Source organism: Ruditapes philippinarum, unplaced genomic scaffold (genome assembly GCF_026571515.1).
Source record: "Ruditapes philippinarum isolate M1 unplaced genomic scaffold, ASM2657151v2 ctg200_1_1_1_1, whole genome shotgun sequence".
In the NCBI taxonomy this organism is placed as follows: domain Eukaryota; kingdom Metazoa; phylum Mollusca; class Bivalvia; order Venerida; family Veneridae; genus Ruditapes; species Ruditapes philippinarum.
Genome location: NW_026859094.1, coordinates 27,643 through 54,602, shown reverse-complemented (window position 1 = coordinate 54,602; position 26,960 = coordinate 27,643). Strand labels below are relative to the sequence as shown.

Below are 26,960 nucleotides of genomic sequence, written 5' to 3'. Positions count from 1 at the left end.
GCTGTCCGTCCGTCCGTCCGTCCGTCGGTTTTTTCTTGTCCGCCCAATAACTTAAGATTCCTTTGACCCTTAGTCTTCATATTTGGCATGGAGGTTAGTCATGATTAGTAGATGACCCCTATTGATTTTGAGGTCACTAGGTCAAAGGTCAAGGTCACAGGGGCCTTGACTTCAAAAAGCTTGTCCGCCCAATAACTTAAGATTCCTTTGACCCTTAGTCTTCATATTTGGCATGGAGGTTAGTCATGATTAGTAGATGACCCCTATTGATTTTGAGGTCACTAGGTCAAAGGTCAAGGTCACAGGGGCCTTGACTTCAAAAAGCTTGTCCACCCAATAACTTAAGATTCCTTTGACCCTTAGTCTTCATATTTGGCATGGAGGTTAGTCATGATTAGTAGATGACCCCTATTGATTTTGAGGTCACTGGGTCAAAGGTCAAGGTCACAGGGGCCTTGACTTCAAAAAGCTTGTCCGCCCAATAACTTAAGATTCCTTTGACCCTTAGTCTTCATATTTGGCATGGAGGTTAGTCATGATTAGTAGATGACCCCTATTGATTTTGAGGTCACTAGGTCAAAGGTCAAGGTCACAGGGGCCTTGACTTCAAAAAGCTTGTCCGCCCAATAACTTAAGATTCCTTTGACCCTTAGTCTTCATATTTGGCATGGAGGTTAGTCATGATTAGTAGATGACCCCTATTCATTTTGAGGTCACTAGGTCAAAGGTCAAGGTCACAGGGGCCTTGACTTCAAAAAGCTTGTCCGCCCAATAACTTAAGATTCCTTTGACCCTTAGTCTTCATATTTGGCATGGAGGTTAGTCATGATTAGTAGATTACCCCTATTGATTTTGAGGTCACCAGGTCAAAGGTCAAGGTCACAGGGGCCTTGACTTCAAAAAGCTTGTCTGCCAAATAACTTAAGATTCCTTTGACCCACAGTCTTCATATTTGGCATGGATGTTGATCATGATTAGTAGATGACCCCTTTTGATTTTGAGGTCACTGGATCAAAGGTCAAGGTCATAGGGACTTTGACTTCAAAAAGTTTGTCTACCCATTAACTTAAGATTCCTTTGACCCACAGTATTCATATTTGGTATGGATGTTGATCATGACTATAAGGTGACCCCTATTGATTTTGAGGTCACTGGGTCAAAGGTCAAGGTCACAGGGACCTTGACAAAAAAAGCTTTTTTTCTCATTTGCTAAAGAATGTCCTGTCCGCAATGTATTGATTTTGACATTTTCACATTTGAAACATGTAGAATACATAACTTAGCAATGCACTGGCTTAGTGACCTCAGATTTGGCAGGGAGGTTGTTCTTGAGCTCTAAATGGCCACTGTTGATTCTGACAAAGTGGTATGCGGGGGTATTCACGCCATGATATTGGCAGTTCTAGTTTATTATTGATTTTAGGGAAAAGAGACTGTGTCTAATGTTCAAGCAACAGAAACATTCACTCCATCATCAAGTCTAGGAACTAGTCTACCAGCAGACCAATCAGAGACAAGCAGCATTATAGAGGGGTAGGTTAAGGGTAATTGAAATACCTATTTACAGAATATTTGATAATTTGTCATTTTTTTCCAAGACATTTATCTAGTATGTCATAAAAACTGAATGCTTAAGTTGAGCTTACATCTAAGATTGCTCTTCTTTAAGAATTGCTGAAATTGAGCTTATGTCTTGAATTGCTAAAGCTGAGCTTTATGCCTGGCATTGTTCTAGTTTAAACATACTTTAGCTTTATTGTGATGGAAGCTTGAAGCTTATATTAACACTATTTGGCCTGCTTCATGATCAAGATTAGTGTATGTCTTACTAGATACAGTCCTTCCACTAAAAACAAAAGAATGCAGTTTATAAACAATGTAGCAAAATATGTATTGCTCTCTTTCATTTCATTCTGTTACAACCAACAATTCTAGCAGTCATTACAAATGGTTGTCTAGTACTCTGTATTGAGTGTGTGTGTTTTTTTTGGGCTGTTTTTTTACCAACATTGTACATTTCTAGAGAAGTAAAGAATGTTAAATGTTCATTTACTATGAACAATACATTCTTTGACCATAAACAACTAAAAAGTCAATTAACAAATCAATCAATCAATAAAGTTGTATAGTAATTAAAGTTTTATAAGGCAGTCTTCAGGGAAATAAAGGTTTATCACTTTCACCATCTGACCTTGTAATTGAAATATGAGATGTTTTAAGGTAAGGAATCCATCATTAGGTTTGTATAAATTTAGTTGTTTTTACATGTAAAAGTAATATACACTACACTATGACAGGTATTACAAACAACAAAATTACTGTTATGTCACTGTTAACATGGGATTGAAGATTTAACATGGGAAATGCCAAAAATATATTTTTAACAAAAGGTTTTGTTGTTTTCAAGGTAATATAGCCTTGACATATTTCCTTACATAACATACATTAGCGACAAATTTGATAGAAAACATTCTGATAATATCACCTCAATGTAAAGTTAATGAGTGACGTCATTTTACATTTGCTGATCAAGCAATGACTTTGCCTTTTTCAAGTTTTCTTGGCTTATTTTGTCACATTATACATTATGGTAATATCTAGCTACAGCAGGAGTTGTTGCAATAAAAGGGACCTTCCTGCTTGAGTGGTGAATTTAGTTGCAGATTCAAAATTACTTCAGTATCAGTCCCTGCAGCCAGGGATTCTTGCTTCGATCATATGAGGAAGCTATATAGCTAGCTGGCTCAACTTTGGTGCCCCTTTGTGCCTGTAATACTAATAGTAGACTGTAGAAGTAGCTGGAGATCTTCCTCTAACAAATGCAATGTAAAGTTTTGATATGGCCTTTTCAGTATGCTTTTATAACCCTTATATAACCCTGACCTGCTTAGTTTGTGAAATGCTTAATGGATTTGGCTTGCTTTGAAGTATGAACAGTCTATTAATAGTTTAAGGGATTTCAGTATGAAAATTAAAGATTAAGCTTCCAACAGAATAGAGGCTGGTCAAACTTTATTAAGGTAGTCTTACTTTAATGCTTTCCCGCCACTATAAATCTAACATCGACCAGTATGGTAGCACTTTAGTTATTTCCGGAAAGGTATTTTTTTTCCAAAATCTTGGGCATTAGATTTTTACAATCACTAATACTTGATTGTTATGTACTAAAGTCTGGTTATGAACGATAGAAAATTATTAAATACCGAAGATCGTGAATAATAACGTTCTGGAAATGACCGATTAATTATGATATTGAGCGATGTAAGATTTTTTTGCGCGGGAAAACATTACAGTATGACAACCTTAATATACAGGTTAGCCAGTGGCTCTATACTGGTCACAGTTCCACCAGATTATGTGATAATCAATTACATTTGTCCTGTTTTCAGAACATTTTCATCAACACATGTAGAACCAAGTTTTACTGATATTCAAGGGACCAGTCAAACAGAACAGCATTTGACAGAATCTGCGACACAGTCAGCCTCTGTCGTCCAATCAGAAGTGGTGTTACAGGATGCTCATTCAGAAGTTGAGACTGATACAGAAAATGGAAAGAGGTAAAGAGATATATAATGCATTGAATTAAAATGTTTAGATATTAGAATATGAACCTTTCAACATTGTAATCTTTTTTGGTTATTTGTATATTATTAGTTTCAAAGATTTTTGACAGGCGGTTTAGCAGTTTTAAGCTATTTTTCTTTTACATTTTCACTACACAGATTCAGGTGTGATGTACTATTTAATATACACATTTTTAATTTATGCTACAATTATGTACCTGTACATTAAGACGTCTGTTGGTTAGGTCTTGAGATTCTGAATCACTTGTACTTCACATAAATAGGTTAAAATCTCACAAGTTATGTTGAGTTGATTTATGTTGCGAAGCTATCCTGCTCGCTTTCCTAAGGCCTATTGATTTTTATGAGTACAAAAAGCTATAATTTTAAAACTACCTCAAACCATAAAAAATTGGTACATTGAAGGAATTTTTTGATCATCTAACTTTCACCCTTGAATATGTAAAGGTCAGCGGATCTAATTTGGGTGCTATTGTTTACTTATTTGACAACACTGTGCATTCTGTGTCTCTGTAATCTTCACATGTCCTTAAGGTCAACTTAAAACTCCTTGAAAAACATACATGTATATGATGTTTATATAATGTACATTTATATATTTCTTAGATATGAGATTTGTGCATTAATTTTTTTGGACATAACTGAGGATTTTTAGATATTTGAGCCATAGATGTCAATTTTACACATATAACATGTACATGTATTCAGGAAAGTTTAGCCAATTGAGCCATAAATTTCAATTTTGCACATATAACATGTATTCAAGGAAGTTTAGCCAATTGAGCCATAAATTTCAATTTTACACATATAACATTTATTCAAGGAAGTTTAGCCAATTGAGCCATAATTTTCAATTTTACACATATAACATGTATTCAAGGAAGTTTAGCAAATTGAGCGATAAATGTCAATTTTACACATATAACATGTATTCAAGGAAGTTTAGCCAATTTCAGCCATAAATGTCAAAATAACAGTCATTTTATTGAAGTTTAGCCAATTTCAGTGATAAATGTCAATTTTACACATACAGTGTATAACATGTATTCAAGGAAGTTTAGCCAATTCAGCCATAAATGTCAATTTTACACATATAACATGTACATGTATTCAGGGACCATGCTGTAATGTGGATAGGAAGTGTGTCTTTTTCAACGGCAACTGATACTGTTGCTAAAAATAACTCAAGGTATACATAACCCTAACAACATGTCACCTCCACCTCATCCGAATGGGTAACCTCAGTTTTGTCAAGCTCTAATCTAATAGGTGCATTAATGACTAAAATATAACCTAACTTCAAAACATACTTTGGATATGACCTTTAAAAAAATCACCTTGACCCAATTTCTCATGTTGTCATCATGTTTTAAGAGCTTTTATGTAAAAAATATGAAAAATTTTGGCACAGTGTTTACTTAACATTTACAAATCATTAAAATTATAAATTTTATCATTGGTTTTGGTTTAATGATTGATGTGTTTATGTATATTTATCTATAACTTTATTAATTTTATACAAATGTGGTTAACCCTATTTTGCCCACAGAATATTACCAAGGTACTTGTGATTTTAATAGTGTGTGACATTTTTACCTGACTTTATTTTTGATAATAATTTCTTAATGACTGTTAGAATTGAAGCTGGAAATTTATTTCAATTTCATACATTATGCTTTTTGAGGATATGGACCACTTCCAATTAACTTTTATGTTATTATTCAGGGGCACAGATCCTGGATATTTTACCAGAAGGGTCCCAAAATTCAACACGAGGCAATTCTTTTCCATGGGTTTGTGGGGGGGGGGGATTCATGAGTCAACTTTTTGCATGATTTTTTACTTTAAATAATGTGAGTTAATAACTAACTTTGATGTAATATTATATTTTATGTATAATCAGTCAATTCCCAGGGGATGGGTCACCAGGAGTTGGTGGGGGTCATGATCATCTCACTGACCAATTTGGATCTGTTATTTGTTCCTTTTTAATAAGCTAAAAAACAATGTGACCATCAATTAACAGAATTAAGAGTGATTGTTTGTTTTAAGTGTTTAAGACTTAACAGAAAATATTTTTTGTTATGATTTTTTTTATTGTTAATGGTATGTTAACTCAAAGTATTCCTTTCAATCCAAGTTTACCTTCTTTGCTTGTTGGGTGGAGAGTGACTTTTACCAACTTCAAATTCCTACCACTCTTGCCAAAAATGTTGCTGGAAATGTTATGTCAATGATGTTTTATTATACATCAATGTTTCATGTTATCCATGTGGAGAAGGTGTTTATAACTTGTGGAGAACGGGTGAATTATTGCAATTTTATAATATTTAAGAGCACTTGCTTTGTTTTAATGCTGCCTGTGTGATTAAACTAAGAACAAACATTTTGTTTCTACATGTATTTGGTATCCTAATACAATGCATAAGATTTTCAGATATACAAATCTTTCTAACTTTGAAAGTACACACAAATACTTCTATATTGAGATAAAACTGTATAAAATATTAGTGCAGTCATCGAATTTAGCACTGGCCCGGTGGCCCATGGCCAGTGAAAATTAAGTAAATAATTAGTAAATTTTAAGAACATTTAGTTAAATATATAGAAGAGTAAATTCAGGCCAGTAAATTCAAAATCTTAAATTCATTGACTGTTACTGTCAAGTAAAGAGGCATAAAAAGAGGTTAAAAAGCGAAGAAAAGGTTTTTTTTCTAACTGATTTTATATATTTTTGATAATTAACACATAATTATAACTTGTCCTTATATGACTATAATACATCATTGATTGACCTGTACTCTCCTATCATATCATAAATGTATGACCTTTGTTTAGAAACTATGAGCATGGTTACCATATGCCTGCAAAGACCATCCTAGTCTTTTGTCACACTGACAATTGGTGTTATCACTTTCATAACATATTTATCTTACTGACTTTGTATACTTGGCTTGTCCTGCTTTGATTTTGAGACAATCAGTTTTAAGATTGGATTGCTGAAGTTCATATGCTGATAGCACCAGGAAACAAGTTTAATGGGTGCCTTGATTTTCGGACATTTCATATTTTCTTGGGTCATAAGATTGAAGTACATGTGCTGGTAGTATAGATATTTGACAAAAGGCACAGATCAGAATACCTTTTAATGATATACTGATGGTAAATAAACTAGTAAAATAGCAAAGAAGCTGATGCAGAACTGGCTTTAAACTTAGCCCTATGCCAGCTATTACTAAAATGGCTGTAATAAGGAAATCAGGGAATTAACTCTTACACTACTAGTTAGCAGGAATTACTTACCTTTCCTTTACCTGGCCATACTGAAAACTGTCGTCTGCACAATATTTTAGTATTTTTGGATATTGATATCCCTAAAACTGTAAATGGACTACTCTGATTTCACAGTAGGACATATCCATTACACCAAATTGAGATGTTGAAAGGTTATAGTATTTTAATTGAGGTCAATGAACATGAAGTTAGTGATTTTAATAAAGTGTTGGCAGCTTGTATTCAATCATACTCAAATTTCAGCCACTGATTAGGGATATCTGGATAGTTAACATTGAAGGAAAAAAATGTTGAAACCAAATTCATTACTGGTATTATTTAAAGTTATGTGCTGAACTTACATGACTTATTCACTTCATAAAAAAAATCACATCCATTTCAAATGATTTGTTTTATGACATCAACCTCAAGATGACCAGCCAAATTAATGAATTTAGCTGAAAGTAAATTATTGGAACTAATTTTTAAAAGTTTGTTTTTATTGTAATTATTGTTTAAAAAAAGTTGTTTTAACTAATTTTAAAGGTAGATTAGGTGCATTGATAAATAAAATTAAAATGAAGATTTTTTTCAGTTTAAGTTAAGTTTAATGCTGGGGGAAAAAATTACATGCACATAGAGTGTTTTTCTTTTCCTTGCCCTGAGTATTAGATAAAACAGAGGCAATACTGTGAAAATAAACTTTTTGGTTTAACATGAAGCCATGTCCTTTTTCTAAATCTATAAGTTATGTCAAGATAAAACAATACATTTGAAGTGCTTCCTCTTAGCAAAGTTCTGTTTAAGGGATGGTAATTTTTGTTTAAATTATAAAAGAACATTATCTCTTTGTTTCAGTACTGAGGACTCAGTAGTACCTACAAACGATCCTGTCGAGCAATCTGAAAATGTGGGAACAGAAGACTTTCAAAAGGTCAAAGAATCTGTAAAGGTCACAGAAACAGAGGTCAAGGACACAGAGGAGGCCAAGGTCACAGAAAATGTCAAGGTCACAGAGGAATCTGAGAAAGACAAAGAACCAAGCCAAAATATCACACAGTTTAAGGTAAAAAAAATAGGTTTTGTTTTATCAGAAATATTTCTTATTTGAACTTGTTTATATTACAATATAATATATATTGTATGTAAACAATGGTGAAATTTGTTTTGAGTTTATTGTTTTGTCAGTTTTTTGTTATTAAACAGTAATTTTAAATTGTTTCGTGAACATAAGTTTGAATTATCCTTATCTGGTTTGCTATAGAAACATAATTTATGTTATTGGGAATGTAACATATGTTGTTAATAAGACAATAAAACAGTAATTAGGTCATAAAATAATGCTATAAACAGCCACTGTGAACTAATTCAGACAGTGCACCATGGGAATGATCGGGAAAACCCCTGTAAATTATTTTATACGGGAATATGGTTGACCCTTCCCCAAATTTGCATAATGGACTTGCCCCGCTTTGAATTTGGAAGAGTCCGTAATTTATACAAGGGATTTCAGATCACTTTATCAAAACTGAGCAGGCAGTTGGCTATATAGAGTATGGTAGAGATTTCATTGATTCAGTACAAAGCAAAAACATATTGATATCAGATGACAAAAATTTATGATACTGTGACAGATATATTGATAATTACTTACTTTAAGTATTAATTACTGTTATTCTTTTTCATACCTGTTTAAATGCTTTCAGTAAAAAAGCATGTTCTGTTCTTGCACGTGTCATGTTTATAAATGCCAATTGTATGATTTTTGCTGACCATTTTTTTGTCATCACTGCTATGAAATATGCTTCTGCATATGTTTAGGGTGAATTTTCATAATTTCTAGACATTCAGTTATTATGCCAAAATTATTGATTTTCTAAAATTGGTATTGATTATTGCCTGACAGAATAATATCAGCAATACATTGATATCACTTAAATCACTGACAGCTCTAGAGTCTTGTCAGAATGCAGGGAAAGTTAAACAAAGAAATGGTGCAATAGTTTTGCAAAAAGTTTTAATCTAGTTTGGTCGCTCATTGTAGGAAAAAGAGGAAACCAGTCAGGAAAGTTTGACAGATTCTCAATACCAGTCAACCTCACAATCATTTGAAGATGAATCAGCAGTGGAATCATCAGGAGGGGTACCAGCAGTGGAACAGAAAAAAGAAGGGGAACCAGCTGAAGTTGAGACTGAAGAAAAACAGGAAGAGGAAGGGCTTACATTTAATGAATGGACGCTGAAGGTCCTTGCCGAAGCTGAGAAAGGGAAACTTGAAGGTATTGTTTCATGGTACTTCTTAAGTACATTAATAATTCAGGGCGGACGTATGGGATGTGGATGAATGGTTAAGGTCCCTGACTTCAAATCACTTACCTCAATGATCAAGAAGGACCAAAAAACAATTAAATAAATTAAGGCTGTTTTTGAATCATTTTAATAGGATGTAATTATCATAAGCTTGCATGCTGACCATATTCTCTTTGTTAATGACTTTTGTTAACTTTAAACTTACGTAAAATATTTTTCTTAGTTGTAAAAAAACTTGTTCAAAATATACTTTCAGCCAAAGAAATCAATCAGAACTTGCAGCTACCCCCTGTTAAACTGAGAAAGAAGAAGAACTATGCCTCGCAAGAATGTGGTGCCAAAATACTTGCCAGTAATCCAGAGGCTTCCAGTCCTAGATCAGTTCTCAATTCAAACAGGGACGAATACATGAACAACCCTTGTAAAGCTAAAAGATGGTTAGTGTTTCACCCTTACTATACTGAAATTGAAATTAAAAGGCCTTTTCCACCAGTATAAAGTCTGTCCAACTGTCTTCTAGTCTAACTAAACTCTATTCTAGAAGTCTGGCTTATTTCCAAAATTTCATTGTAAAATTGATAAACCTGAATGTCAAAAAGGGTAACAGTGGCTGACTGGTTAAGGTTATTGACTACAATCGACTTGCCCCTCACTTCTGTGGGTTGGAAACCTGATAGAGACTTTTGTTTTTTTTCATGTGAGGAAGCTTTCAAGCTAGCCTATGGAATGTCATTGGTTCTACTCAGGTGCCTGTTTGTTCCTGAAATAATGTATGGAGGGGCACCTGAGGTCTCTTTCACCAGTAGAGCTGGAAAGTCGCCATATGACCTATACTGTGTGATGCAAAGTAAAATCCGACCAAAAAAAAGGAAGAAGCTGGAGGACATGTCCATAAAAGAAATTCTGTAAGATGACCATCAAGGCACTGTGATATATTTATTATGGATTATCTACTTAAAGACATTGTTATAATCATATTTTTAATCAATTTCTTAATGAAGCTGTCACTAAGTAAAATTATTTCATGCAATTTATTGGATTTGATTACCCTTTAGTTTCTTTATAAAGTAATACCTCACAAAAATTAGTAATGTAAAATGTGATTTGGTATTATTTGTTTTATGTCTAGGTTTGTAATAGAGCTGTGTGAGCCAATACAAGCACATTCTGTAGATATAGCAAGCCTAGAGCTCTTCTCATCGCAGCCAAAGATGTTCAAACTATACCTCAGTGACAGGTAACGCTACTCATTTACTTATAGATATATTACATAACCCTTTAGTTTAAGCTTTTAAGGCTAGACATTAAATAGGGTGGTGCCCTCTGGTACTGCGGTCTTTGGAATTTTCTGTGATGTTCAAACTATATCTTAGTGACGGGTTACAATACTCCTTTACTTTTACAGTATAACCTCTGAATATTTGCCCTCTACACAGCAATTACCTTTTTAAAACAATAGTTATATTTCTTCACAAAGTAAACATTACAATGAATTTAACCTTCTTAGAGCAACACCTCTCATAAGCAACCAAAATCTTCGTCCCAAAGGGAGTTGCTCTGCAGAGATTATATTATAGATATCTTATATAAACCTTTTTGTTCCAACTTTTATGTTAGATGTTAAATAGAATGGTATCATTGTGTACTGCAGTAATTATATTTTTCGTAAATTTTGCAGATACCCTACAAAAGACTGGAAACTTGTTGGAGAGTTTACAACAAAAGAAGAACGTTCTATTCAGACATTTACGCTGACTAATGCTGAAGATTATTTTGCCAAGTTTGTACGTGTGGAGCTGACACAGCATTATGGGAATGAACATTTCTGCCCTCTTACTATATTCAGGTGAGCAAATGTTATTTTTAGGACATACAATATTTAAGGCATACAATATTTTAAGGCATTTTATATGTGTATTCGAACTGTGTATAATCTATGTATTCCAAATATTTTGTAATATGCTGTCAAGTTTGCATTGAACTTAAAAACTTTGACCCACTGTTGAAAAAAAAATGTAGTGTTTACGGTAAATGTTTTTGCTTCTCATCACATTGAAGTTATTATGTTTACTGTTTCAACTCAATGCTCAATGCAGACATAGCAAAATAATTTGATAATGTAATGTTCCATGCTAATGTTTTGGTCATCCACATAAATATACTATAGTAACTATTTTTTGTCTGGACTGTTTCTTCAGTGTCTGAGAAGTGAAAAAATATTGTTAAGCAGTGTTCGGAAAACATTTTCTTTAAAATATTTGTTCCTTACATAGTTTGTGTACTTGACTTTTGAAATGATTTTGATGATGATGATTGTGAAAATGATCATATTATTGTTGATAATGATGGCAATGGTGATGATAGCAATGACAATGATTATGTTTTTGGCTGTGGTGATAGTGATGATGATTATGATGATGATGATGTTGACTTGAGTGATGATTTTGTTGACAGTGATTTTGGTCACGAAGGTTATCTTGACAACACTAAAGATGTAATTGCTCATGATAACTGTTTGTACAAGATTTTACAATGTAATATGTTACTGTAATTTATTTTTCATTGACAGAGTATTAGGCATTGCTGTAGTTGACTACGAAGATGATCATCATGATATGAATGCAGATGATGACGATGACGACAGTGATAACGAAGATACAAATGAAAGCGAAACTGAGACTGGATCAAAGAACCTTTTTACCAGTGCCAAAGGTGGTTTACTTCTAAAAATCACCAATTGTATCTGTGACATAATAATGAGTATGGTTTAGTTCTTCAGTGCACATTGACTAGGGTTCAAGAAACACATGAGGTTGAGCTACATGTAGATTTCAAATTTAACCTGAAAGGTCGGGGAAGTTGTGGGGTGCATATGGGGGTTGTCTTTAGCCCTATGAGCTTTAAGATTCTTATAAATGGCTTCATAATTCATAAGTAATTCTTCCAAGGAGTGTTGAAAAAAAAATGTAAAGTGAATTCACTTAATTTTGTGCACATACAATTTTGTGGTTTTGTGCCAAAGAACATTTTCGTTGGTACTTAAAATCATGGACTGTTTTATTTTTCCAAAAGGTAAAATGTAAACAATGTGATGCAAAATAATCCTACAGCAGACAAAATGAAATTTTGTTGGATCTTAAATTCATGGATTGACCTTTTCACGAAAACCACGAAAATTAGTTCCCCATGAATAAAATGATTTTGCAGTAATAAAAATAAAAAAAAAATGAAATGAAGAAAATAATAGCATAATGTTTATAGTACAATGAAAACTATTAATGAATCTTGTAAATGTTTTCATGTAAGAAAGTATTAGAACATATTAAATTTTATTATTCCAGATACTGTGATAAATATTGTGAAGAAGGTACTGAATGTTGATTCCGAGGAAGAACAGTTGAATATTAAAAGTAAGTAAACCATAAAAAAAATCTACATTCACTTTATTTAAAAACCCTTATGACTCTGACAACGGAATTTGTTTCTCTTGAAAAGTTTTCTATGTCCCTTATACAAATCAAGGAAGCATACATCCAAAACAAATCTCCGTTTTGTAAAGACACTTGCATATGTCTTAGAAAAAGTGTATCAGTGGTGAACGATTTTTCTGATATTTAGAAATAAAGAAGAAAAGAGACTACACTGAGGTTTTTTGACATGACAGGAATGGAAATATATTTTTTGGGAGCTTTGTAAACCATTTGATGTAGGTCTGAACCAATAACTTATTTGCAAATCCTTCCTTGAAAAGTCATTTTTAGTGTGCAAAATGACTGAAAATGAGAAGCATTGCAATGCTTTTTACTCAAATTGGGCTAAGAACAGCACTTATTATAGATTTTCAATCCTGAGAGTATTTCCTTAATATCCTTTGCAGTAATTTTCCATGATAAATGCTTCACTTGATCTAGGTAAAAAATCAAATTTTATTTTTTTAAGCTTTTGAGCTCCTTTAATTGTTTGAACCTTTTTTCAATAAAATGATATGTAAATCCTTAAAACTAAATAGTGATATTTTTAATTGTTTATTTTTTTCTTCTGGCACAGATGGTACCCAGGGGAATATAATCAGTGATGCTGATAATACAACCATGAATGGAACCAGCACAACAGTTGAGCAGAGTACTCTCCCTTGTGTTCCTGAGGTCACAATGTAAGTTAATTCTCCAAAAAAGAAAAAAAAAATATATTTAAATTTCTATACCTATTAGTGAAGTTTTTCATGTCATTTGTAGATGGGCGCAGCCATATTTAATGTAACTCAATGATATTCGACTGGTATTCTAATAACGGAACAATCGCAACTTTTCGGCTTAAGAATTATCATGGAGGTGTTCCAAGTGAATATGTAAGCATTGCATAAAAAATCGAATGGCACCTTTAAAATGAAAAAATGTGAACAAAATTGAAATATTTAGATAAAAAATGAACGAAAGTTCATAGGCTTTGCCTACTTTCATACTCGCATTTTACGGAAATGGAAAGAAATGTTATGAAAAAATATTTTCAGAACTATTTTTCATGTTATATCATTCTCTTTCCATATAGTGATGGTTCTAAGAAAGAGACTTGTACAGATAGGACAGCAGAAGATCAGCAAAAACATACGTTACCTCAGGCACCGGAACCTGGTCAGTATAATAAATACAACATAATATAAGTTATAAAGATTTTTGACAAATTATATGCTGTATATAAATGCTAGGCTCAGGTTATATTGAAAACAACCATTTATATATCCAGCCATATAACCTGTCAGAAATATCTTTAAGGGATTTATTATACAGAAAACATCTTTTAGAGAAAAATGTGAGATTTCTTTGTAAATTGACAGTGGCCGTGCATTTAAAACTACATAAATATTATGATTAACCAATGAAAAGCAAGATACATGCAGTATTATGAAAATGCTTTAAGGTATCTTCTTGTTTAAGCCATTTTATTGAATAGCTCATTTAAGTTTATCAGCATACATACATATAGTTACATAAAAGTATTGTTTTGTGCCTGGTTTTAACTGGTATATTTGTATAAAAAGACTTAAAGATGATGCAGATTAGTTCCCCTGTTTAATCTTCCACCATTTAAAACTTAAGGGGGAGCCTGGAACCAGACGAAATGAGATTTTGTTATGAAGAGTACTCATGTGCAGATAACTCATTTCTGAAGATTTTTTGCCTAAAATAATGCAAGTGTGGGCACCTGAGACCTTGCACTTCTTAACAATATTAACTCAAAAATTACTAACAATAAAAACAAATGTTGGTGTTTGATAATATTATTGTTTTATATACATGTATATTGTGATAATTTTAGGTAAAACTGACAGTGTGATTGTGGTGAAGTTAGAAGATGATGAGCAAGTGGAGACAACTCCAGACGCATCCCCTACCAAGTCCCTAGACTCCTATATACATGACTGTTTTCTTGCCATGCACACACTTGCTATTTCAGAGGAGACAAAAATCAATATAACTCAGTCCAAACTTTGCTCATTTGTGTACATGTTGAAAAGACAAAGTCCTGTTCAACAGTCGTCTATAAGTTTGTCCAAGAATAATGATGATAAAGTGATAAAGGCAGATTCAAGTAAAGTTGCGATATCAGATGAAATTTCTAAAAATAGACAAGTGACGAGCTGTACCATCCCTGTGCAGGTTTCCGATTCCAAGTCAGAGGATGTAGTCACTTCAGCTAGTGATTCTGTAACTGAGGCGTCTGCTAGTTCTGTATCTAGTACTGTACAAACTAGTAAGGTATCGGAATCCAGACTTGAGCAAAAATCCAGCTTGGACAATGATAAATCTGACTTGCATGGAACAACGAAAGTTATTTTGTCAACTTCTACAATAGAGATTCAGCCAAGTACAACAGCAGAAGATATTATTGCAACTGATACAAATGTTTTATCATCCACACAGACTGTTGATAATGATTCTGTGACACAGACTGGTACTCAAATTTCATCAGCAACTGAACAAAAAGAGCAAACAGAGTCGGAGAAAATAGAGCCCAGTCCAACATTAGTTGAAACAAAAGTGGAGGCTACTCCAGAAACAACAAGGGAAGCTACTCCAGTGTTACCAGAGAGCTGGAAACCAGACACTAAAGATTTAATGCAAAGGGAAACTAAAGCTGAGAACCAGAAGACATCTGATGGTACAATTACTCAAACAGACATAAAAGATGTAAGTTTCTTATTTATCTGTTGAGTTTTATACAATTATACCATAATTGATTAAACATGTATATAGAATTATGCAGTATTAAATTGTACAGTTACATTTAAGATAAATATTCTAGATAGACAAACAATCGATACTGCTTTCTGTCTCAAAATCAAATACATTTGAATAGTTTGGGTTTTTTTATTAGGAAGTCAAGAAATTATTAATCTTACTTGTTAAGATGTAAAGAATGATAAGGAATACCAGGTGAAAACAGTTTTGTTTATTTATTATGCTATATATATCTTTTTTAAAAAGCCGGAACCATCTTCTGTAACAGTACAGTTGAAAGAGTCTAAGGCATCTAGTCAAGTGAATGGTGAATCAGTTAGGCCGACAGAGACTGGGGACGCAAGTGTTACAGCATCAAGTGTTGACGACACTGTAGAAGATCTAGAAGCACTAGGAGAGGATACACAAGATCAAAAAGCCAATACTACAGTAATTGATGACAAGGTAGAAATGACTTTCTGAATTATGTGGGATTTTGGGGGTTTTTTTATTATTTTAATTATTTAATTTTGTTTTTTTTGTTTTTTTTTTGTTTTTTGCTTTAACCCTTTGAGTTGTAGCAGCAATAATTTGCCTATGGCACAGTTTGAAGTAATTTATATCCCACTTTCATACAGGTATAAGATATCAATGAGTGAGAGTACATGTTTAACTAAATGCCTTATAAATGAATATTACAGGTTGTCGTTAGCAACGGAGGTCAACAGAAAAGGGACGATCTAAACCTGGTAAAATTGCCGGCTATACCAAGCGGTAAACGTGAGTCGGCCATCATGAGACTGAGCAATAGAATCAAAGTGTTGGAACAAAATGTCTCACTTAGTAGCCGGTAAGTTATCGCTATCAGTTTCTCTACTTGTTATAAGGTTGGTAAGCGAACAGAATGGATCCTGATCAGACTGCACGGATGCGCAGGCTGGTCTGATCCATGCTGGTCGCAAACCCACTATGTTGGTTTTGTCGTGACATGGCTCAAAATTTTGATAACTTTTTTTACTTTTTTTCTTCCTGTAATTTCGTTATCAAAATTTATTTAACTAGTTGATTCAACGCGTTAAATAAATTCAGTAATGAACCTAAACAAATATAATATTCTGTTTTGTCACATACCCAAATTAAAGACTATTTACAGTGAAAAAGAATCATTTTTCATTAACGTGCCTTTAGTGTAATGGTAACATGTAGCACGTGACGTGCTGCACGTCATTACACTATGTTTATATAACGCAAATAATGTCACATCAAAATATATGCATGGCCGTGCAAAAGTCGTAAAGAGTCGCAAAAGTGCCACGGGTATGTGATAAAACCCAGTATTCCATTACTTACTTTAAAATACATGTAAAATTGTTGATCAAGCTTTGACTTTTTATATACATGTACATGGCATGATTGTCAATATAAATAAAAAGAGGAATCAATCTTTGAAGTTAAGTTTTGATGTTGTTATCAGATTCTTAGAGGAGCTGAGCAGACGGTACAAGAAGCAGTCAGAAGATATGATGAAAATGTTGAACAAAACCGTGGCTGCTATGCATAATATGACCGTAGAAGCAGATGTAAAGGTAAATAACTAGCTTAGCTTATAAATCACTGAAATTTTTAATCTTTTGTGAATTTAAGTAAGGTTAAAGACAGTATATCTATTTTTTGGAAAATAAAAACAAAATTTGGGAAGTTCCTAATTTATGGGAGATAAAAAGGATTTGACTTTTCCACACTAACTGTCTTGAATGGACTTATACATCTTACAGTCATAACGGACCATTCATCAATTTAAGTGAAAATATTTCAAAACTTAAACTGACTTGAGTAATGTACAGTGTGGACCATGATCAGGTGACAGAGCTGATCATTGTCTGCACGGGTATATAAAGTTGCTACCAGCACAGCAGGTAAAGGGTTAAGGTAAAGTAAAGTAAAACATTGTGTTTATGGTTCAGGTAAAGTAAGGTAAAGCATTGTGTTTATGGTTAAGGTAAAGTAAGGTAAAGCATTGTGTTTATGGTTGAGATAAAGTAAGGTAAAGCATTGTGTTTATGGTTAAGGTAAAGTAAGGTAAAGCATTGTGTTTATGGTTAAGGTAAAGTAAGATAAAGCATTGTGTTTATGGTTAAGGTAAAGTAAGGTAAAGCATTTTGTGTTTATTTTTAGAACAAAATACACGAGGATGAGATGACTGCTATGGAACGTAGATTGGAGAACCTGACGGAGATTGTACATCAACTGACCCACAGTTTTGATAAACTAAACAGACAGGTATGTTCTCTGTAAAGTTACAAATGAGCAAAGATAGTTAAGTTTAGTTTATACAGAATATTTCGAGTTTGATTTTGTAGAAATCCATAAGCTTACATACACACTCTCAAACCTGTTACCGGAACCAACTAGTCATGAGCAATGAGTGTAAAGTTTCTTGCTTAAGAAAACAATGGTTTGCCTTTGTCTGGGTTTGAACCCACGGGACCAGCAATCCTTGATGTACTAATGTTATCGTTAACCACTGAACCATGCAACTACTTTTAATAGTAAAGTTTGAAAGCATTTCTTTAAAAAACAAGTATTAAAGGTTGATTCACATTTTTACAGTGGAAATTTGAAAAAAAAATGGTTGTAACACAAATAATGTATACTAAAATTTTGATGAATAAAAAAAGATGTAAATTACTTATGAAAGATGAACATAGATTATTGCATGTATTTGAAAAGAAATGTAAATTTAATTTAGATTTATGAAATAATTTATGTTATTTTGTAGGTCACGGATAGACAGATGATCTGGACTACAATCGAAATAGCCATCATAATCTTCATGGTGCTTTTCCTACATCTGCGCCGGAAAAAAGTCAGCCTTCCACCAGAAGTCCGGACTTTAATTGAATCGATGCCAAGCAAGCCGTCAGCATCATATCCTCAACGGCGAAACTCCGTGTCAGGGCCGGCTACTCCGTCAAAAGAGAGGAATTTTGGAAATCTTCACTTGGGAGGTGGTTTGCAAAGATTTAACAGTGAAACAGCTTTAGGTGTGCATGAAGTCTTGTGTTACCTTGACCTACTTCTTTGACATTCTATTTTGTCTTTGCTATTATCCTGCTCTATGTTGGGTAAAATGCAGCGAGTTCCTCATAAAGGCTTGCTTTTGAGGGTGCTCTTTTTATTAAGAAATAATTTAAATAAGGCTTTCTTTTCTTTACCTTTTTGATTGTATTAAAAATTTAATGACACCTTGAGCCTTAAGGACATAAGTGTTTTGCATTTGACATGGCTTGCTTAAAAGTATTCATTTTTCTTGTCACATAGATATTGAAGGACGGGAGGGTTATAGGTTTTATGTCTTAATATAAATGTATGGTCAAAAGTGGCATGAAAATAACATTTGTTTTTTGTAAGTGTCCATTAAAGAAGCAATGTAAAATGAAATCTACAAAAGAATTTTTCATTTCAAGTTTGTTTTCCTCTAATTTGTTTCTGAAAATAACACTCCAGACAAGACAAAATTGAGCACTATAAGCAGATTGTTACATAAATGCAGGAACAGGTTATCTTCTATTAAAATTAGATAGGAGGTAGCTTGTTAATGCAAAATGTTAATGTAAATGTAAAGAGATACAGACCAATATGTTTATAGTTTTAATTGCATAAAAGAAACAAATGATGATTACTAGGTTCTGGTTTGGAATATCCACACAAGTAGATAAATAGAAATTTCCAACTTTGTACTCAATAATTTTGAATTACTTTTTAGCTCACCTGACCACAAAGTAGTCTAGGTGAGGTGTAGTGATGGTGCTATGTCCGGCATTCGGCGTTGTGCGTTGTTCGTCATCAACAATTGGGTTGTTAACAGTCTAGCAGTCACAGTTTTGATTGGATCATCATCAAACTCTGTCAGAATGTTTTATTCAATGAAATACAGATCGAGTCAAAGATGGGTTATTTAGGGTCAAAAACTAGTCAAATTCGAAGATGGGTCATCTCGGGTCTAAAACTAGGTCACAGGGGCTAAAAAAAGAAAAAGCTTGTTAGCAGTCTAGTGGCTGCAGTTTTGATCCGTGGACAAGTTAATTTCGGCGGCTAAAAGAGGAATTCTGAAGAAAGAATCTAGTTCTTTTCTACTAGATCTAAATGAGAAGGAAAATCACACATTTAATTCGAAAACTAGCATGTATAGTGGGATGTCGTAAAGATTGATCATTCATGAGGGCATTCCGTGCATATTAGGGAGTTACTATTTAAAGTGTTTACATAAATAGTGACCAACCAGGCTTGGGGTTTTCCTTACGTCATGCAGTTACTGCATGCGTGCGGCAATTAACTAATTATAGAACGTATCAAGGTCACTATGTGGGGTACATGTTTGTTTTGGTTTATGACTGCTGATTTAGCCACTGCAATAAAATATTTTTGGTAGCAACGGGGATTCTGCCATAAAATTGACTTGGAAGCTGTGGTCTTTTCAAGCGCATTTATTGTTTAGATAGCAGACACAGCATGGTGACAAGTATTGCACAATCTTCAACAATTGTCGTGTTGTATGAAAATTGAATATAACTTTTCCATGTCATTTGGGAATATTTGAAAATTAGTTGAATCACATCGGCAATTTGACTGCTTTAATTTATGTCGACAAAGTCATTTTATGATTTATTTTATGTAAAGATTTCTAGTGAAAATGCCTTTGTTTTGACTGTCTAATGCTGGTGTAAATGTACACATGTCAGTTTCATCATCGCCGATGATTATATAACTGATGTCAAAATTTTCACGATTCATCTGCTGCAACCAAGTGTATATATGTATATGATATTACGTTCTGTGATAATCATATATCATTAAAACAAAGCCAGATGTCATCAATTTGACAAATCTAACTCAAGAGAACATATGATTTTTTTAACAGGATTTAAATGAATATTATATAGATAAATAGACTTAGGAATGAATAAATAAGAAATGGTACCAGAGTGCAAAAAATGAGGACACGTTTTTAGAGCAATTTAGGTGCAAGTGACGTAAGGAAAAACGTTAAAAGTGCTGGCAAAAGATCAATTCTCCTTGCAGTAAAATAATCACTGCCGTTCTACTTTAATCTACTGCCTTTAATGTTTTAAAATTATAAAATATACTATAATCATAATATAACATATTATTAAACATTTGTATAATGACACAGAATATTTAATAAACTTGAAAAAAGTTCACAATCATATTGCTCTTCTTATTGACATTTGCAGTATATATCAAATATAAATACGGACAAATGAACATTACAGTACAGACAAGTAAATTTCGTAAGTTACTTGTCCGTGGACAAGTACAATTTTCTGAGATTTTGCCGGCCCTGGGGTCATCTCTGGTCAAAAACTAGGTCACAGGAGCTAAAAAAAGAAAAATCTTGTTAACACTTTAGTGGCTGCAGTTTTGATCCATATATTCTGGAAATGTGTCAGGAAGGTTGTTTTGATGATTTGTAGGTCAAGTCGAATACGGGTCATCTCCAGTCAGTAACTAGGTCATACAAGCTAGAAAGAGAAAAAAGCTTCTAAACACTCTAGTGGCTGCAGTTTTGATTCAAATTTCCTGGAAGTTATTTTGATGATTTTTAGGTCAAGTTCGAATATGGGTCATCTCCAGTCAAAAACTAGGTCACAGGAGCTAAGAATAGAAAAATCTTGTTTACACTCTAGTGGCTGCAGTTTTGATCCAAATATTTTTGAAATGTGTCAGGAAGGTTGTTTTGATGATTTGTATATCAACTTTGAATATGGGTTACCTGGGGTCAAAAGCTAGGTCACACTGCCCAAATATGGAAAAAACCTTGTCAACACACTAGAGTTCACATTTTTGACTTCATTGTCATCAAACTAGGTCAGGATGCAGACATTGCTCAGATGTGGTTGATGGGTCAGGGGAGCGATCTTGGGCCATCATGGCCCTCTTGTTTACTCAATAATTTTGAATATTTTTTTACTCAATAATTTTGAATAATTGTATCTTGTCTAAAAATGATTTAACTCTTACGTTTTATTAATGTCTAAAGTTGTAAAAATGATATTAGGTATTCTGCTTTCCCATTGTGAATATTATTCTATTTTGCCAATCAGTTCAAATTTTGGCATTCACTCAAATAAAAAATATTTACCAATTTTAGAATGAGATTGGTTTGCAATCTGTTGTCTGGCATGTTTGAAGTGTTTGTCTTTTGGGTCTTTCTCCTTGCATCAAAATATCCTTATCCCTTTGACTTTTGTCTTTCTTGTTAACAAGTCTGTCAATTTACCTATAAATCAGGTTTCTTCATTGAAGGGGAATGAATATAGTTTAGGGAAGTCAACAATAAAGAAATCAACATTTTAGGTTTTTATTGCACTACTGGACAGTTTAGTGCAATAAAATAATAAAATGTTGATTCCTTTATCATTTATTTATATTTGCTCTGGTTTACCTTAGAGCATTGTGCCTGTGGTTCTTGCAACTACTCATTTTTGTCATTATTTTTATGCCCCCACAATGTGGGAGCATATAGCGTTGCACTTGTCCGTCAGTCCGTCCGTCAGTCCGTACGTCCCGAAATCTTGTGAACGCAACTCCTCTTAAACCGGATGGCAGATTTTGCTTAAACTTATAGGGATGAACAACCTAAATATGTAGATGGTAGTAAAGGAAGGAATTTTTGCTGCGACCAAATTTAACAGAATTATGGCCCTTTGTTGATTTTTTCACTAGATACTATGTAGAAATTTTGTGAACGCAACTCCTCTTTAACCGGATGGCAGATTTTGCTTAAACTTACAGGGATGAACAACCTTAATGTGTAGATGGCAGTAAAGGAAGGAAATTTTGCTGCGACCAAATTTAACAGAATTATGGCCCTTTGTTGTTTTTTTCACTATATACTATGTAATAATTTTGTGAACGCAACTCCTTTTTAACCGGATTGCAGATTTTGCTTAAACTTCCAGGGATTAACAACCTTAATGTGTAGATGGCAGTAAAGGAAGGAATTTTTGCTGCGACCAAATTTAACAGAATTATGGCCTTTTGTTGATTTTTAGTTTTCAACTTGTTGCACATGTAGTCCAAAAAATATTTGACCTAGAGTCATTAGATTGACAGAACAGTGGCGTGTGGGGGCATCCGTGTCCTATGGACACATTTCTAGTTTATTCTATATATTTAGATTTTTTTTAGTGTTAAGTTATTTAAAGTAATATTCCACAAATTTCTATTCTTGATCCGTTTTGACTCAAATTGTCAAATAAGGGGCAGGCCTATATGTTAATTTGTAGGAAAAACTTCTTAATATTTCTTAAGTATTTTGTATAGATCAAAACCCTTAACACCTTAACCTGCTAAAATTGTTTATTGCTTTGAATTTGGAACAGTCCATTTAGAATTTAATGGATTTTAGTATTGAAAAATCAAAGATTTTTCTTCTTACGGTATAGATCCGGTTCTGACTACACAAATGCACAGGCTACCACGGCTCTATGCTAGTGGCAAAGACTAAATTACTTTCTGTTCCAGCAGATTAAAGGTTAAAACAAAAAAGTTAGCTAATAATCTTTTTTATCTAGTGGATTATTGCTTTTAATTTGTTTGTTGTATTTTCTGTTTTCAGATTCTGCTGACGCAAGTTCTGCAATTTCCAATGTGGCAATTTTTCCCTTTAAACCGGTAAGTTTGAACTTCAATTCTAACTATTGTTATTTTAATGATTATGATCAAAGGGCGATTGTGGTCGAGTGGTTAAGGTGGTTGACCTCAAACAACTAACCTTTCACCGCTCTAGGTTTGACTGGTGCATTAGCGCCTTTGGATTCTTTCTTGTGAGAAAGCTATCCAGCTTACTAACCGAAACGTTGGTGGTTCTACTTAGGTATGCCAGAGGGGCCCTTAAGGTCTTCTTCTATCAGTAAAGCTGGAAAGTCGCTATATGACATGAAATATTTTGTATTATTGGTATGACGTAAAGATCAGTCTAGGGAGATCGGTGAATATAGTCTAGAAATAAAGTGAATATAGTTTAGGGAAATAAGTGAATAAATATAGTCTAGGGAAATAAGTGAATATAGTCTAAGAAAACAAGTACATACAGTCTTTAGAAATTAGTTAATACAGTCTAGCTAAATATGTGAAACTTCTTTTAATGAAGAAATTTAGATTTTTGAAATAGAAAGATAGATTATTGAGAAATAAGGAAGTTAAAGTACAGAGAAATTAGGAAGTAGAGAAATGAGGCATTATAGTCATGGGAAATGTAGGAAAATAATAAGGTAAAGTATAGAGAAATAAGAAAATATAGTCTAGGGAAATGAGGAAATATAGTAAAGGGAAATTTATTAATGGGAAATATGGATGTTTGAAAATAAAGGAGTAAAAATCTAGAGAAATGAGGAAAAACATGTATAGTCTACGGAAATGAGAAAATATAATTTAACAGACCATTTCCAAATGAAGGTTGTTTTGCACAATATCTAAAAAGTGTTGTGACTCATGGTATCAGTGTTGGTTAACCTTTTGGTTTAGGTTTTTGTGTATGGTCATTAACAATGTACTTCAATACTAAGAAAGCTATTACATGAACATTTTTAAGTTTAATAATTATGTGGATTTATCTTGATGATTTCTATCTGCCACACACAGTTTTAGGTCAAAATGTTGAATGTTAAGGTCACGGGGACACGTTATAATAAGATTCAATCGGCCACTGACCATTGAACTTCAAAATTGTAAATGCACATTGATGAGTTTTACTCATGTAACCTGCCATACTAATTTTGGGTCAGGGGTCAAAGTAACAATGACCTCTATAGATTAAGGTTTTGTTTATGGTCAACAATTTCAATTGTGACATGGGAACTTGATAAGTGGCTGCATCTTGATATGTTTTGCCTGCCATGCCCATTTTTAGGTAAAAAAGTCCAAGGTCAGTAAGACCTTTAATTCAAATTCAGGGATTTTTTCTAGGATTTTGGGAACATAACCCATACCCATGGAATTGGGAATTTCAGCGATATTTTGTTAAAAATTGGGGGGAAATTCATGACTGAAATTTTGCAGTGATTAAATGTTGGCAAACAATCACTGTCTAAGATGGCATCTTCAAACATTTAAGCATTATTACAGTGAAGAAGCCCTTATTTTCAAAGATTTTAGAATTCTTTATTCAATAATTTTATTTTTGTAACTTTCAATTGGGAATATTTTCTTGTGTGGATTGGGAAAATAATATACTACATGTATTTTCAATTGGGAATATAACCCAATAACAGCTATAAAATAAGCCAAAAATAATCCCTGAAATTATTTCTTTATTTAGAGAATATGAAGTTTACTATCCATCACTGAGAAATATGGAGCATGCTCCTTCTCCACTAGGTAATATTTATCATGAGTTGGTTAAATGAACAGCTTTTGTTTCTTCAGGGAAGTGATGCAGTTAAAAAGAAGAAGAAAAAGAAGCATAAAAATCTTGAACACCGGTTTTCCTCTTCAAGTTCCGGAAGTTCTGTTTTAACATGGAACAGTTCTACACATCGTTCTAGTCAGGATTCTACAAACAGTGATTTCCAGTCTAAAGAAACCAGTCTACTGCCTACAAACATAAGTAACCAGTCCACGAAAGAAACCAGTCACCTACTTGCTAAAAGTACCCAGTCTAAAGAATCTGGTGCAGCAGCTTCTTGCAATATATCACAGACACAGTCTAGTTGTTTTGGTTCATTTTTAAGTGGATGGTCGAATACATCAAAGCAGCGTAGTTATTCACTGGGTACGGAGGTAAACGAAGCTAAGAAATTGAAAATTGATGGTGAAGCACTTGCTAAAAGTGTGCAAAAAGATGATTTTGGGTCCAAAATGGGAACTAAAGGACTGGCTAAGAAGCCCCCTGTATCAGGGAGCTCAAAAGTCAGTCCAAAATTGAATGTGAAAATTCCGAAACTTTATGTTAATGGAAGTGTAAACAGAGGTGTGGATCAAAGTGAATTTAGATTAGAGGACAAAAAAATTGTAAAAGGTCATAGGCGTCAAAAATCTTTACCTAAGCAGCATTTATCATCTATTGAAAGTGTTGGAAGTTCAAGTCGTGAATCTGACAAAAATGGGGTACAGGGAACTATTCATCATTTTGAGACAGTCCCATTATCTAGTAAAGTTCATAGGAAGGGTGAATTGAGAAAATCTGCCAGTTTACCAGTGTCACCTGAAAATAAGTTTGAGAAGCTCCCTACATATTTGAAATCATTTGCTAACGGTTGTCATGACATTGATGAAGCAGCAAATGATAACGAAAGTACTGGAAAAGGTTATTCTCTTGCCAAAAGTAAATCCGATGATTTGTGTTCAACTATTTACGGTAAAAAATATTACAATGGTGAAAATATATTTAACGGGGCATCTTACGCAAATGGGGCAGACCTGAACAAAAACAAAAATGCCCATTCTGATGTCAGTACATTAAATGGATTTGAATATGATGGTGAAGAACATGGTAGGAATGGCGTAGAGCTGTCAGATGTTGATAATACAAGTTCTGTACAGAATGGAAAGAATGGTATATGGAAAAATGTGTTTGGATACTTTAGATAAATAGACTAACTCCGGAATTGAGAATATTCGGGTTTTTACAGTTTATCCGTAGGTATAAACAAACTTTTACAGTTACAGCCTCGAAAATAAGCACAACTTGTTGACAAATCTATTGTGACGGGTAGTGCACCTTAAAGCTTTAACGGTAAAAGTTTGTTCATACCTATGGTTTTAGTTGGGAAAAACTTATGAGTTCTGGATAACATCTATTTGGCACAGAGCTGCTATTTTATTTAAAGTGGGTAACGACTTTAAATGTAGATTAATGTCAAAGTTTTTCTGTAAGTTTAGGGAATGTAATCAGTAGCTTATGCTCATCTTTGGGTAAAATATTTTTATCGCAGAAATTTATTGAAATATTATTTATATCATTTATTATTATTAGCTCACCTGTCACAAAGTGACAGGGTGAGCTTTTGTGATCGCTTTTCGTCCGGCGTCCGTCCGTCCGTCCGGCCGTCCGTCCGTCCGTCGTCCGTAAACTTTTTCTTTAAATGACATCTCCTCATAAACCGCTGAGCCAATTTCATCCAAACTTCACAGGAATGTTCCTTTGGTGGTCACCTTTAAAAATTGTTCAAAGAATTTAATTCCATGCAGAACTCTGGTTGCCATGGCAACCGATAGAAAAAACTTTAAATATCTTCTTTTAAAAAACCCAAAGAGGTAGAGCTTAGATATTTGGCATGAAACATCTTCTAGTGAGTGTCTATCAAGTTTGTTCAAATAAAAGCCCTGGGGTCAAAATTGGCCCCGCCCCAGGGGGTCATTGATTTTCCCTATATGCATATAGTAAAAACTTATAAAATCTTCTTTTAAAGAACCCAAAGAGCTAGAGCTAAGATATTTAGCATGAAACATCTTCTAATGGGTGTCTACCAAGTTTGTTCAAATAAAAGCCCTAGGGTCAAAATTGGCCCCGCCCCAGGGGGTCATTGATTTTCCCTATATGCATATA

The 26,960-nt window shown here is 33.6% G+C and overlaps 1 protein-coding gene across 4 annotated transcripts in view; it reads left to right on the top strand.

The window, feature by feature from the left end:
- LOC132755183 (SUN domain-containing ossification factor-like) overlaps window positions 1–26,375 on the top strand; it is a 50,706-nt gene extending 24,331 nt beyond the window's left edge. For 3 of the 4 annotated variants that reach the window (XM_060745991.1, XM_060745992.1, XM_060745989.1), the window contains 19 exons: window positions 1,424–1,533; window positions 3,390–3,560; window positions 7,719–7,926; window positions 8,905–9,139; window positions 9,427–9,607; window positions 10,300–10,407; window positions 10,849–11,016; window positions 11,740–11,882; window positions 12,512–12,580; window positions 13,218–13,323; window positions 13,719–13,801; window positions 14,487–15,358; window positions 15,656–15,853; window positions 16,090–16,238; window positions 16,863–16,974; window positions 17,564–17,668; window positions 18,168–18,432; window positions 23,031–23,086; window positions 24,839–26,374. In XM_060745991.1, coding sequence (XP_060601974.1) covers window positions 1,424–1,533; window positions 3,390–3,560; window positions 7,719–7,926; window positions 8,905–9,139; window positions 9,427–9,607; window positions 10,300–10,407; window positions 10,849–11,016; window positions 11,740–11,882; window positions 12,512–12,580; window positions 13,218–13,323; window positions 13,719–13,801; window positions 14,487–15,358; window positions 15,656–15,853; window positions 16,090–16,238; window positions 16,863–16,974; window positions 17,564–17,668; window positions 18,168–18,432; window positions 23,031–23,086; window positions 24,839–26,002 — 4,503 coding nt within the window. In that variant the 3' untranslated portion in view covers window positions 26,003–26,374. Of the gene's footprint in view, window positions 1–1,423; window positions 1,534–3,389; window positions 3,561–7,718; window positions 7,927–8,904; window positions 9,140–9,426; window positions 9,608–10,299; window positions 10,408–10,848; window positions 11,017–11,739; window positions 11,883–12,511; window positions 12,581–13,217; window positions 13,324–13,718; window positions 13,802–14,486; window positions 15,359–15,655; window positions 15,854–16,089; window positions 16,239–16,862; window positions 16,975–17,563; window positions 17,669–18,167; window positions 18,433–23,030; window positions 23,087–24,838 lie in introns of all 4 variants that reach the window. The other variant, XM_060745990.1, reaches the window with a different exon arrangement.
- Window positions 26,376–26,960: the final 585 nt, after the last annotated feature.